We start from the raw sequence: 15,719 nt of genomic DNA on the forward strand, positions 1-15,719 counted from the left end.
GTACCATTCATTTCCCTTGTGTTGTGGACCCAGGACACACGACCCACCACATCAAGTCCGCGAGGCCAACCACCCGATCCCCCTAGTTGACTTGTACAATGAGCATCAGATTGAAGGTCTCCAGGTCTTACCAATATAACACAATACATTGGATATTGTTTAAAATATGGCGTCATCACTTTACTAACAGATCTGATGGAGGATTACAATCTAACCAATTTACCTCAGATTTAATTCTAATTACGAGCCATCGCCTACCTTCCAAATAATATGATCACAAGAACAATTCTACCTGACAATTGATTACTACAAGAAACCATGAATTCACACATGTCATAAATTACACCATCTTAATCATAATATCTCACGGAGATAAGGTGACAAAAGAATCTCATTAAACAACATTTGAAAGAATGGAAATTGACTTCACAGGTAAGTGATAAGGTATTCTGGATAGGCCTGGGTGTCATTAAAGATGATGTACATTCCAGGTCTAACAACATTGTCTACCACAGAATCAAACTGGATGTGCCTGGATGGATCTCTTTGTGGAGGTACTCTCATCCCTCTTTGTCCCTGACAGTACATCCCCGTCAGCACACGGGCTTGAAACATGTGCTTGTAACCTTGTCTGTCAGGCACAGAGTAGGTATTTCTGTCTGAATATGAAGCCTGAACTGCAAAGTATACACCCTCTCCTAGTGCAGTGGCTGAACAAAGAGAAACATTCATTATGCAGATATAATATAACCAGGGAAGATTTTATTGATGTCAACTTTCGTAATAGAGGAGCATGACATTTCAGGGTATATATAGCAGATAGCTACATTCATTTGAAAACAAGAGTGATCAGAAGATGACAAATCACCCCCAGGTACTTAATAATTTGAACAAACAAATCATCTGACAGTTATTTAAAGTCCAGCTTCATGAGAGAATTTCAGTCTAATGTGTTCATCTGTATACAAGAGACAATATTGAGTGTTGTTTTAGTTATGCTCTGGAAACAAAATGATCACTGACAGGCAGACAGACAGACAGGAAAGGCCATGGGAATAACAACAACATTGACAAGATAAGAGAGCTGGATGCTTAACATGTCAAAAGTAGTGATGACTATGGACAAACGGAAACAAGCGTATATCCACACATAAATAACACCGTCAGCAAGTTTTTGAGAGGCCACTGCTGCTATCATTCCATTTCTGATGCCCCCTACAGTGATATTACTAAAAGTGACGTAAAACTCAACTCATTCACTGCTTTCATCCATGTAAAGTTTCTGCTCTGTCCAGGTGTTTCATGTCTTAAATTCATGGACCCATGGGGGTCCGGGTTTGAATATTGATCTTCAGTAACCCATGCTTGTTGAACTGACTGACTGACTGAGTTTGATTTTACCCCGCTTTTAGCAATATTCCAGCAACATCACGGCGGGATACACAAGAAATGGGCTTCACACATTGTGCCCATGTGGGGATTCGAACCCGGGTCTTCGGCGTGACGAGCCAACGCTTTAACCATTAGGCTACCCCACCGCCACCCCATGCTTGTTGAAAGAGGCGACTAAAAGGATTGGGTGGTCAGGCTCACTGACTTGGTTGACATATATCATCGGTTCCCAATTGCGCAGATCGATGCTCATGCTTTTGATCACTGGATTGTCTGGTCCAGACTCGTTTATTTACAGACCGCCGACATATAGCTGGAATATTGCTGAGTGTGGCGTATAACTAAACTCACTCACTCACTTAAATCCATGATATGCCAAGAAAATGTTCCAGTCAGTAACAGGCAGATGGACAGAAATATGGATGGGGAGAATGACGAAAGGCTTTGTTCCACAAAGAAGCTCATCTGAAACTTGTATTCAGGAGAGGTGAGAATATAGCATAGGTAGCTTAATCATGTCGCAAATCACCACCAAGATGGAACTTATCATTCTTTCCACAGTAGCTGCGGTTAAAGCCACCTCTACAGATACTGGGATAGGCATCTACAGCAGTGCCATGCCACAACACAGTCTCATTCTGATGACCTGGGTTCTGTGAGTCCAACTGTTGTTTCTTCGCAACATACTGCTGCCACAGGAACTTTGTCTGTACACGCTCAATCTGTCAGACAAAGGAAATACTGCACACCATTAGGTTTTCAGGAATAACACATTGCATGAGATCCACACGAAGGTGAACAGAAACCTGCAACACATCTGCAACAACACCCTCCTGCAGATACCTCCTTGAGTGTTTCCATATCATGGAAACATCTGCAACAACACCCTCCCACCACTGGCTGAGAACAGGGCAACCTTAAACATTCAACAAACCTCTTCTTCAAGTGTTTCATATACTCAAGGAAACATCTGCAACAACACCTGCAGATACCCTCACACACAGATACCTTGAATCAAGTGCATATACTCATGGAAACTGCAACAACTGAGAACAGGACAACCTTAAACATTCAACAAACCTCTTCTTCAAGTGTTTTTTGCAAAGGTTTTATATACTCATGGAAACCAATTAAACCTCTTCTTCAAGGAAACATGCAGATAATCGCACTTTAACTATGAGAAAGTGTTCCTTTTCTTTTTCCAGGTTTCTTCACAAGGTATAAGTGTTCCTTTATTCTTTTCAGGTTTCTTCACAAGGTATGTATCGCACTGTGGGTGAAATTCTGGGAATAAATAAAGGAATTTCTATCTGTAACATCATATAAAGTTTTTATTTTACTAACCTTGATTGAGAAAGCATATATTCATCTATTTCACACAAAAATATCAAGTGTTTCCTACAAAAATAGCGTTGATGACATCATATCAGCGAAACTGTTGCTGCTTGTAACATCCGGGTATTTTGTATGGGTTTACTTCCCGATTTCCATTGTCAATAAAACTTCTCACGACAGCGACTGGGCACCCGCCCAACCAGTGAAACTGTTTGTGCACTCCCAATCGCACGTGTACTCCCCCTTTATAGCGCAAGCAATGCAATCGTCAAAATTCGAATTCAGCTCGTGTTGGGATATATGTTGGGCTTGTATTACACCAAATCAGAAGATCAACAAATTTAAAACACTGTACCAACAAGGAAACAGTTTTTGGGAAGAGGAGGGTTACTGGACAAATTCAAATAATCTGCAAAATATTCTTATTTTCACCATGCTATTGTTTGTTTCTTTCTAAAACATATTAGAAAGGGTTGGTGACACATGAACCTCTACTTCTGCTTTGAGCAATATTCCAGTGATATCTCAGGGTGGGGAAATACACACCATACATGCCAGCATTTAAGAAATCCATTCAGCTCCAGCTATATTAATACGAAAGCAATTAGCACTTCCTGTATAATGGCCATACACTCATATTGAGCCAAAATCATTGCTGCATTCTGCACAATCATACAAACACAAGGGGCTGTATTTATTAAGGAAGTTTAATTTGAACCAGGTTTAAGGAATTTTGGTCTAAGCTAAACTGTATTACAGAAAGCTAGTCTTGCTAAACGGAAGTTTAGACCTGGTCTGGAATTTGAAGATATTACTTTGTTCGTTTCGTTGTGAAAATAGTTTCAAAATTTCAACCGACACATGCTCATTTTAGTTGCACACGTGTTCTGGTTCACATGTCTTTACATTTTATTCAGCAGGTGAGATGACATGTAAAGGTGAAACGGTGATCAAAATAGAGTAAATAACTGGACAAGTGAGAAAAAGCTCTTCCTCTTAGACTGTTTAGAGCAAAATATCCATGTTATTGACGGGAAACAGTGTGATGCCAGCTCTGTTAAGTCAAAGCAAGAGGCAAGGGGTAGGGTTAGAATTACTTACCATGCTCGAAATGGAGTCATGCATAACACAGATAGGCTGAAAGCTTAGTGGAAAAGATTGAAATTATCAGTTTAAAAAGGAAATGCAGGAGTATAAAAAAAGAACTAAAGAAAACTGGTGGAGGTTCCTCTCTGAAGGATGTCAGCAATCTGACCAGCCGGATCATGAGTATGGTACCAAAGGAATTTGAGGAACCATTTAACCCATATGATGACGATGCTGAGGATATTTCAGCAAACAGTAAATGGACATATATATATATACATATGTCCATACTCTACTTTTTCTCATAATATCAACTGTCATTTTGAGTAAGTAATATGTTCGATGTGGTTAGACTGTTGAGATGTTTAGCTCATACGGTGAGCTGAAACTGAATAATTTGTGTCATTGGGTTGTTACTTACAAGTTAGTACACCAAGGTGTTTTGTTATACATTAATTTGTTCCACACACAGGTAGTGGAAATAAATGTGTATCTGTGTTAATGGGACAGGCTCGTCACTGAAAGAGTAATGTTTGCTTTTACTTTCACAATAAATCACCATAGTGTTCCATGCATCTCAATTTTGGGTTATATTTCTACAGTTAAACCAGGTGTAAACTATCCCCCCACAACAAGGTCTGCAAATTGGATGATAAACTATGTGTCTGTACCAGATTTATCTCTAAACCTGTTTCGAAAATAGCAGAAGTGGAAAATCAACGGTTTGGTGTGTGATCCAATCTTGGTTTTAACTCACATTTTCGGCTGACTTTGTACACAATCCTGACAATTTCTGAAGTTTGCCGGCCTTCTCCGAAAATACCAAAATCGTCAAACCTGGTCTCCACACCTTGGTATAAACTACAATTATTGACAAACCTGCTTCTGTAATACGAGCCGTAGTTTAAACCCACACTAGACTGGGACTTGGTGTTAAACTAGGTCTAAACCATCTCCGTAAATATGGCAAAAAGAGTTTGGCTCCGTAAACAAAGAAACTCTCAAATGACCATTCCAGTGACTTTGACCTTCAATGAGGATACCTCTAGACATTACCCATTTAATGTCTAGTCCAGAGGATGATATGAATCTTTATCCTACTCCTGTGAGTGATTGGGGTGTACTACTGGTTTTAACAGACATCTAGTGATATCTCAGAGTTTCAACTAAACATGGAAGGAACGACAGAACTAATGATGATCTCAGACATTTACCACTCTGGTAAAACCCATGGTGCCAAGAAACATTGAAACATAATCGTAATGATTTGGGATTCAAACCCCAAATCACATGTTTCTGGTGCATGTTTCTGGTGATCTTGACCTTACAAGATGGTCACTTTGGGCGATTTTCAATCTAAGAAAGACAGGCACCAAGTGTCAATGATCTTTCTTAATAATGCTGCAAATAACCTTAAAGATGCTGGCAGGTCTTTGAAGGCTGTTGAGAGAAATTTGTGTAGAACATCTGTATACTCTTGAGTTCTTGAGTTAAGGGGTACCATTTCACTTTCTGTTGTCATTTGTGTCCAGTTGGAAGGAGGCTCAAATGATGCTCCTGAAAATCACAGATACATGTCAGTAGACAAACATGTATTCATAGTTATTCTGAATGTGTTCAGGCTGTACAACTTTTGTCAACATGTAACCAAGCTATTACCATCAGGAAACTTCAAAGCAGATGATATCTCGGGCCTTTTCAGAACTCAACAACTCAGCCAACTATGAAATTTATCTTTTCGAATCAAATTTATTTCACATCAGCCTCTACTGGACGTATTTATTGGCAGTGACGTCTGAAACCCTAACATTACAGTTATTGATGTGTCACGTTTGACTTCGTCAATATTGAGTCAATATTCCCAGATTTATTCAGTAGGATTAGACCAGTTGTTGACCAGGTGTAGTCACTGAGGCTGAGAAACAAACATACCTTTGATTAGATCTTTTCTGATCACAGAGACTTTATCACTGGGAAAATCTGAATGATATTTTTCCATGTTGTTTAAATCAACGATATAAACAACTCCATCAGTGTCAGGAGGCAGACGTATCAGAGACTTCTTGTTTTGATAAGCTTCTTCAATTTGTTGATTAATGATCTTATCATATTCTACTGATTGTGATGAGCCTGTACTATCTACTTCCATGTATGACCACTGAACGTAGGATGACAACATCTCGGCCTTCTCAGATTGCTGTTCCTGGAGGAGGGCTTTCTGTATAATCTTGTGTACTGCTTCCATGGCTGTGATGACATCATCTGTAAGACCTTGAAGTTCAACTCTTCCTGTTGAACGGTTATAGTCAACAGAAATGCTGAATTTGGCCTCTAGATCTTGAATCGTTGCTTCCTAAAACAAAACACAGAACAAGCAGTTGTCACTAAGGTGACATAATGCCTCACTGCAAATTATCAAATCACAATTAAAAAAGTAATGATATCTTGCTCTTTAGTTGTTCAAACACACAAAATATTTGCAAGACTCACTTTGACCTTGACATGAATGTAATGGTGTATGAAATATGCAAAAAATAGTAACAAAGAAGTTGCTTATCAAAAAACATTCACGAGAAGTCTCAGTGAACAACTTAACATGCTGAAATCTTCAATGTGTCGCTGTGACCTTAAAAATTTAATGAAGGTCACCAAAATCAACTAGGCCCTGCACCTTCCCTAGATGAAGCTTAGTGTCAAATATGAAGAAAATACAGAAAATGGTCCTTAAGGTATCTCGCTAACAAGCTGAACATCCAGATTTATAAATGCTGAAATCTTGAAAGTGTCGCTGTGACCTTGAAAATTAAGAGAAGGTCACCAAAATCAACTTGGTCCTGTGCCTTCCCTAGATAAAGCTTGGTGTCACATATGAAGAAGATCCATTGAATTGTACTTGAGATATCTCGCTGACAAGCTGAACATGCAGGTTAACATGCTGAAATCTTCAAAGTGTCACTGTGACATTGAAAATTACGTGAAGATCTATTGGTCCATGCGCCTTCCCTAGATGAAGCTTGGTGTCAAATATGAAGAAAATCCAGTGAACGGTTCTTGAGATATCTTGCTGACAAGGATAAAACGTTAAAGTCCCCTTATGACCTTGAAATGAAGGTCAAGGTCACCAAACCTGACAGGGACCTTTCGCTTACTTTGAAGAACTTAGGTACCAATTATGAAAAAAATCTAATCAACGGTTCCAATTCGTACGTACGTACGTACGGAGCCTAATACAATACCCCCGAGGCGAAGCAGGGATAACAGTGACATAATGTAAACTATCCCTGAGCTGCATCAGACTACATGGTGACTTACTGTTTCCTTGATTTATTCATTTTTCACAAGACATTGAACGCATTAATGTAACTATCTTAAGAACTATTACTTAAAACATTCAACTGTCTACTTAAATATTGTTGTGGCCTACCTGCTTCCATGGCACTGAAGCATAAATGAGAGGTTCAATCACTAGTGTCATCCACATGGTCGTGTACTATACTGTACATGATTTTACCCTAAACATTATAACATTTTTGCTCCATTCTTCTGTCCATGTGGCATATGTTACCATCTTTATAATAACACAGTTTTCTAGCTACCAAGCTTGCTATATTTCAGTGAGTAACTATTTAAGTTTTACATTGCATCTTTGTACAAAATTCCATCAAGCAATCTTTTTCGACAATTTATCTTTCAAAAACGAATCTTTAAGTAACATTAGTTTCATCATATCCAGCAACAAATGAATAATGTTTGACAGACAACACAATTCTGGTGATTAAATTTCTTCTTTTTAATTTTTCAATCTCGCACGTGGTTTCCCACACTTCCACGGCGCACTGACCCCCGAAACAAATATGGCTTCCTCTCGCATACTCTCACTCACTTCTCGTGATAGTCGAGATAGTCTCGAAACGTTTACAATCTCAACGATTTTTCAAATTTGAAATATATTAAAACTGCTTAAAACACATTTTTTTTTTTTTTTTTTAAAATACACATGATAAAAAGTCCTCATCTTGGTATAGACATCCACAGTCACTATTCTCATTACATCTGTCTCATACCATGACAATATTCTCTTCAGTGATTTATATATACTGTTATTTTACAGTCACTATATCACAACACTGTAGTCTCTTCACTTACTGTTTAGAAAACAGTTTCGTAGTTTCTTCACAGCCTCTATGTCACTATATTAATATAGCCATTTTGTAGAGCTTGCAAAGCCGAACTGGTGAAGCTCCTTTCTTTGTCATGCAGTCAGCCAACTGTTCAGATTGATTCACCCATTTAATCTGAACCATCCCCTCATCTTCAAGTTCCTTGATGCCAGCTATCTCCACTCTTAATCTCTTCTCGGTCACAGATGTATTGGAATGAACAGCTTCCATACTGACATGCAGTCTGTCAAACACAGAATCGACAACATTTCTGATTGCTCACCTTTTCCAGATACAAGTTCAGCATACAATGTTGACATATATACTGCTGTGTCAATTGCATCTGCCATTGCTAAGGTCTCTGCTGCAAGAGTACTGCACGCGTTTCAGTTTCAGTTTCCTTGAACTCCAGCATACTGGCGACACCTGTCCTTGTTCATTCATCAAGAAGATCACATATGATCCCTGACTCCCTCCATTTTGTCAGCAGTTTCAGTTTTCCATCCAGCTTCCTATATCTCAGAACAACATTCTCACATTCGACTGTTTTATGACCTTGTTCACTTCAAGGAGATTGGCCACAACTGCAGATTGTATACAACTTGATAACCGACTTGTTTCAAACAAAATATCTGGACGCGTATGATGAGCCAACCTGAGTATTTTCCCTAACCGAGACCTCATTACCTTTCTTTCTTCTTCTGAGACTGAGGGGCGGTGGGGTAGCCTAATGGTTAAAGCGTTGGCTCGTCACGCCGAAGACCCGGGTTCGAATCCCCACATGGGTACAATGTGTGAAGCCCATTTCTGGTGTCCCCCCGCCGTGATGTTGCTGGAATATTGCTAAAAGCGGCGTAAAACCAAACTCAGTCAGTCAGTCAGTCTGAGACTGGTTGTTGCTTGTCAGTTGCTCTAGCCTTGTCAATATTGATAAAGGCAAGTTTGTCAATTTATCCACTCTGTTGTAGCAAGACTTGATCCTCATCTGACTCAAGATGCATACCTAGATATCTGAAAGCTTCCCTTCCCTTCCCAACATTAAGAATTGTTCTCATTTGCTGTATGCAAGCACACCTTCAATTTCATCACTGTACCATATGAACACTGCTGGGTCAACCTTTGACACGACTGCACCAAATTCCTTCATCACTTCTCTGACACTGAAATACCACTGCACTGAAGCATCATTCAATCCATATACACACTTGTTGAGTTTCCAGACCTTTCCTCTCATGTTTACTTCTTTCGGAGGTCTAACAAACACGTCCCTGTCTATGATTGCCCCCTGTAGGAAGGCAGTCTTGATATCCATAGCATGAGGTGTCCATTGCTTGTTGACCATCACAGCAAGTATCATTTTCAAGGCTTCTCCTGCACATATTGGTGAATCTGACTGCACTACTTTTGAAGCTCCATCTTCAAAACCCCTTGCTACCAGTCTAGCTTTCAGTTTGATTCCATTCTCACTTTCTTTAACTGTCAATCCCCATCTCGTCGACACACATTTCTGTACAGTATCTTCAACTGTTTCATATACTTGATTTCTTTTCCAACTGTCTAACTCTTTTGCTTCCATCCAAGAAATATGACAGAATCATCAATTTCATCATTCACCTTCAAGTCTGTTAACTCCTAAATATTATTTTGGATCAGTATACTCAACATTAAACCAAAATCTATTCTTTCCTGGCTTTTCCAGCCTTGCTGATAATTTTAGCTGTCATGACTTCCCTTGTTTCATCATTCTTGCAGCTGATGGACTTTCCCACTCTAAAGTTCGGTTTGGTCTTATTTACACCCTGTGTTGTCTCTCTATTTCATTGTCTCCAGACCGACAAGGTCAATTTCTTCCCAACTTGACTGTTTCTTATCATCACAACAAACTTCTTTTTCATCACATCTTTCTGGCACATTTTCTCTTCCTCCTCTTTTTTAATGTCAAGAGTCTCAACTTCATTGGTTTTTCTCATTCCATTCCTGTGAACTCTGATCACCATCCCATCCCGTCTTGACCAATTACTCTGGCTGGTCCCCTCCATTCTTCTTTACCTGGGAATTTATAGTATACTTTCTCTCCCATGCTGTATATTCCCTCCATGGGCCTCACTTTTGCTTTCAGAGCTCTCCATATCCTATCGTCACACTCTGCTTCAGTGAAAGCTTTCTTACCAAAATGCAATACTCGGATATGATTCCCAACAATTGTACTGGATGTGATTCCTTCCAATGCTGGGGGATTATTGGTCAAGTTTGATGGAAGGTTTGGATTCCTACCATAGACAAGTTGATATGCACTGAAGCCATGAATGTTGCATAGAGCATTCTTTGCTGATAATGCCCAGCTCAATGCTATTTCCAACTTACAATTTTCTTGCCTTTTTATTTTGTTCAGTGTAAGTGTCAATGTTTGGTTGTGCCTCTCAACTGTTCCATTAAGTAAGCAGGTGTTGTAATCACTTCCACATTGAAGTTCTGACATCAATCATGCATCTGTTGATTGTTGAACTCTCGTTCATTATCTTCATTGGTGCTCCATGAATGGCAATCCAGTATTGTAGAAATTTATCCACAATTATTTCTGCAGTCTTATTCTTGATTACTGCTGCTGCACTGAATCTTGTAAACATGTCTATCATGTGAATATTCCATATGTTTTGGTCAAGTTGAAGTAGGTCCATTGCAACCACTTCATTGAAGTCTGACGCCATGGGAAGTCCAGCAACTGGCTTTGCTGGTGTCTTTTTATGTTTGTTACATACATCACAACTGGCCACAATCTTCTCAATAATTTCAGCTTTCACTTCAGTACTGTTTCCTGACCGCTGTATTAACCTTTGTAGATTTTTGACCGAAGCATGACCAAATTGTTTATGCAACTTGTGAACAATCGTGAAAATCTCCTTTTCAGAAGCACCATCCTTTAACCACATCACCTCATCAGACCCATGTTCTATATCCCCTGTCAAGGCAACACAGTAATGTCCACTTGATGGCATTTCTACATTGACTGCTTCTCCAAACATCATAGCTTTATCATTGTCCATGTCAATAATGGCTTTAGCTTTCTTAAGGGCTGGCTTTCCAAGCAATAATGGAATGTTGGCATCCACAATCTCTGTTTCAATCGGACACTCAGTTGTCCCAATCACTGCTGGCACAGAAACAGTGTGCACATCTGGTCCTCCTGGTCCTCCAGGTCCTCTTTGGCTATAGAACTTTTGCTCAGACCCTGGTTTCTGTTGTTTGTTGAAAAATCTGGCACGTGTTTTATCATTTCTGTCATGATTTGCCCTTTTTGGTCACTAGGAGGTAAGTGGAATGAAATCCCTCATTTTCCTGACCTATGGAACCACCTTGATGGCTCCCTGGTCCAGCAACGACTGCGCCTCGGCACTGAAAATGTCCGCCTTTTCTTGAGAGGCTGGCACTGGTGTGCGACACACTCCGGAAAAGGACGGTGGACTGGCCTCCATGTGGCCATCCCTGAGTGTGGACAGGATACACACTTTTGAGGTGGCTTTCTCCCATTCCCAAAGGCATATGGACAGACAGCCGCCGACAGGGACATCTGGCAAGAAGCAGTGAACTCACACAGTCAGCCAAACGTTTGCTTGAGCTGGAGTCACCAAGGGTCCTTGGTGCCTTTCTTAGTCTGTAATGGAGCAGTCCATTTAGCCGACGCCAAAGGATAAGAAGTAGCAAGAACTGAGGGCTGCTGGCGAGATGTGGTGGATCTAAAGGTGCTAACTGCCTCTGCAGCCTCTAATTCTACCTTCTAAGCCCCAGGGAGCAGGGTAGAACCCAAATTGTAGGGCAAGACAGCCACAACCAATGCAGGCCCTCAACGGCGCACATCAACTGGATGGCACAGCAATGAATGCTGTCCCGAGCCAAGTGAGAATGCACGTCTGTCAGCTACCATGCAAGCATTGGTGATGACGAATTATCACCTCTCTGACGTTGGTCCACCAGCTCTCCCTGCAAGGCAGAGAGATACGCTGAGTGGACCACCACCCTTAGCTGCTGTACCGCATTATGGTATTGCTCCTCAATTCCTTTATCCAAAATATTGTCGTAAGAAATTTAAAAAGGACATTTAAATGCAAAAAGGTACCCCAAGGAGGACCTCTTCTGAAAAAAAGAATAACTCACCTGTTGTTTAGGCAAGGTCTTGAGTGCTTCATCTAATACGGGCCTTGTCAATGTACTATTCTGGTACTCTTCTTCCAACATGGATTTTGCTTGGTCAATATGTTCCATGCCATCCGAGAAGAAGTAGAGGGTCATATCATTCACTGGCTGTTCCTTTATCAGTGCAACATGTTCAGTCTTCTCAGTAGATCCTCCCAAAACATACTCTGTAAATCAAAAGTGAAATACCAACATTGCCAGCTTCAACAACTTAATCATACATTCATGATAAGACAATCATGCATTTATGATTAGAGTGAGTACATGAGTTGGGCTCTACACCGCTTTTAGCAATATTCCAGCAATATCACGGCAGGGGATACAAGACATGGGCTTCACACATTTACCCATTTAGGAAATTTAACCTGTGTCTTTGACATGAAGAACTAAAGCTTGAGCCACTTGGCTACCCAATCACCTCGATTAGAAGAACATAACCTCACACAACAGCCATACCATGATCACCCTAGGAACTTGCAAGGTTTCATTAAGTAATCTCTAGCCCAATGAAAAGACTCTATTCTCAAAAGTCAAAGTCCTGTATGTTTCCATGGAAATGAGAAAATGGAAATCCTGAAAAGGTTTGTACATGTTTGTTTTAGAATCCAATACTCAACAATATTCCTGACATATGATAATGACTTGTAAATAAGTGAGTGTATAATCCTGTCACTGATATTATTAACAATGTCCAACATACAACATCAAACCATGTTGACATGCAATCAACAAAGTGACAGGTCCTGACAAACCAATCAGTTTAGTCTTACAACCAGGGTGCCATTGTACAAAGTGATGTTAGAGCTAAGACTGCTCTGTACACAGCATACCAATATCACCGATGACTGTACACCTGGAATATGCAGATGAGCCACAACAAAAGAGAGGGTTCACAAGCAAGTTCACACAGTCAGAAGCGAGTGTGTCCACCTTCTGTACTGATCCACATCAGGCACCTTTCACCTCATTGGGCTACTAAACATTGATGAAAACCTTGGGGAAGATCATTACATATACAAGAAAGGATTTAGCAGAGTTCCTGCCTCATTGTTGGAGGGTTCCGATGACGCCGTAAATGTTGTTCCACTCTATCCCAGACATCCTGCTGTCAGCTCTGTGAAGACAGTAACGTGCCTCAACAATGAAGAGGACTCCACCTCACTCATGTGCTCCCCACTGGAAGTCCTGACCACTACACTGGAAATTGGCCATTGAGCTGGGCATCTTCCAACGATGCCATAGATATCAACAAATTGTTCCTGCAAACACATCTCTGTAGCCAAGTATGATTGCTAGGTGGAACCTGTGTCTGAGTTGTGTGGTTTGAATCCATCAGTCTTGACATGGGGCTGTAACTGGTGGGCGGTCATTATTGGGACTGTCTATAACTTGATTGGTTTGCTGAAAATGTCGCTATGAGTGCCAAATGGTTGATGTTGAATCGATGAAATAGGTTGTGTTGCCATGTACCAGACTGAAGTAAACGCATAGTTCTCATCTGTGATATAGCCCCGGAGGCGTGCAATGTTGAACTTGTTCCAGAATAATGGATGTTTTTCTTACTTTTGCACTTGCTAAGTGGAAATGATAAGTGTCTTGTTTTGTCTGTCCAGTTAAATTGGAAATTTTAACTATAAATTGTATATTTATACTCATATCCTATCTCATGGTATGCACTTCACTCCCTTACTTCGACCTTGGCATTGAAATGTGCTGTAGGCTAATAGGCCAGTCAAATTAGCAAAAAAGGTCGGAAAAAAATGATGAAGAAATGTAATTTGGCAGATATGTAGATACTTACAAGAAAATGTTGTTTTTTAATTGTTTTTTGCCCCATATATACTTCACAAATTACCAAAAGTAAAATACTTTTAATATTTAGAAGGAATATTACTTTGACTGGTAAACTTATTATTATTTATCTTCCCCTTCTGCCTTTAGGTTATCTGAGGACAAAAATCCTTAAAACAAGAAATAAAATTGGTCTGGCTTAAAAATAGAATTTTTATATGTTTTACCATTGGGTGACACAAAGACCTATAGGTGTAATGATAAGGCTTAGATATGTCCAAAAGACCTTGAAGTGTATTGTTCAATGTCTTTTTCACCACAATCCACCAAATAGAACTTAATAAAATCATATTTTTACATTTTGACTGAAACTGAAAATTTGCAATTTTTTGGCAGTTTTAGAAGTCAATGAAAACTCAATAAATGGCCCAACAATTGCAATAATTTAATTTTTACACCCAAAAATAAAGCAAGTGTAATTTCATAATTTTTTCTAAGATGCCTAGCGGTGAGAACAATCGAAAAAAACCAACAAAACATTATCAGACAATAAAGGTATAGTTTTTTGATGATGTAACAATTGAATGACGTTATCCCGCTGCCCCCTCGTAGTCACGTGTGTCCATGGTAACATTTGATCTATCTGTTCTGTAAATCAACATGGCGCATCCCTATCACCTATCGCTTGGCGATGATGTTTCTTTCAACGGAGAACTATGTCGAGTTGTTGAGTTCCATTTACCAGGAAGAAATATGGCGAGGAAGTTCATTATTGAAAACCTGAGAACAGGGTGTCGTAGGAGTGTAAATAAACACGAACTTGACTTCCATGACAGTGACGATGATATGTTACTTAGCATTCCTGAAATGACACCTGTGTTTGATGTACCGGAACCGAATATACCTGCCGAGGATATAACAAGGTTTGTAAGTGCAGACGAGAGCAGGCTACAACAACTGGCTAAAAGTAGGAATGAAAAGTCAACAGAGAACAGCAGTAAATGGGCGTTAAAGATATTTAGAGTTACGGACAATTGCGAATATTTCAGCAGCCTATGATTTATATAAACAGTCAGTAACTGAACACCGAAATCATTTTGAAATGATATCATGAAAATAACAATTTGTGTAATTTAATGAAACAATATAGAAATAGAATAGAAACCTATATTTTGACCACTAAAGAGTTTAAAGAGGAAACTTACCTGCAGCGAAGATTTATATTCTGACTTCCCAACCAGTAATATCCAATCATAGAAATGACACAAACACAATATTTTTTCCAGATTGGCTTCAGAGCAACAGTTTGCCCTTGGAATTTGAGATGAGACACGTTGTTGAACTCAATGATGTTACCTGTTGATGAGGACAGCCAAGATGTCACCAGTTTCACAGTTCTGTCAGGTAAAAGCTATAAATGGCTCATTATGCCCATGGGCTTGGTTTTTGCGCCTAGCTCATTTGCATATCCTATGTCAAACCTGTTCTCTTCTATGGCATTCAAGTTCCCCTTGGTATACTTGGATGACATATCGGTGTACAGAAAGACATCTGAAGAACATTTAGAACATCTGAAGGCAGTATTTGATAAGCTGAGGGAGGCTTGAAGCTGAAGCCCTCAAAATGCAAATTTGCTTTAAGGCAGGTCGCCTTTCTGGGACATGTGATGACAAAGGAGGGTATCAAGACCGCTCCCAATAAGATTGAAGCTGTGAAATCCTTTCCCAAACCTAAGAATGTAGGAGAGTTGAGAAGCTTTTTGGG

The 15,719-nt window shown here is 39.8% G+C and overlaps 1 protein-coding gene across 1 annotated transcript in view; it reads right to left on the minus strand.

Annotated features, from left to right (window-relative positions):
- Positions 1-225: 225 nt before the first annotated feature.
- Positions 226-15,719, minus strand: part of LOC124265190 (protein mono-ADP-ribosyltransferase PARP14-like) — a 215,893-nt gene continuing 200,399 nt past the window's right edge. The window contains exon 26 of the mRNA XM_046699981.1: positions 226-710. Within this exon, the coding sequence (XP_046555937.1) occupies positions 427-710 (284 nt within the window). The 3' untranslated portion in view covers positions 226-426. The remainder of the gene's footprint in view (positions 711-15,719) is intronic.

This window comes from Haliotis rubra, unplaced genomic scaffold (genome assembly GCF_003918875.1).
Source record: "Haliotis rubra isolate DU_JTF1 unplaced genomic scaffold, ASM391887v1 Scf966, whole genome shotgun sequence".
Lineage (NCBI taxonomy): Eukaryota > Metazoa > Mollusca > Gastropoda > Lepetellida > Haliotidae > Haliotis > Haliotis rubra.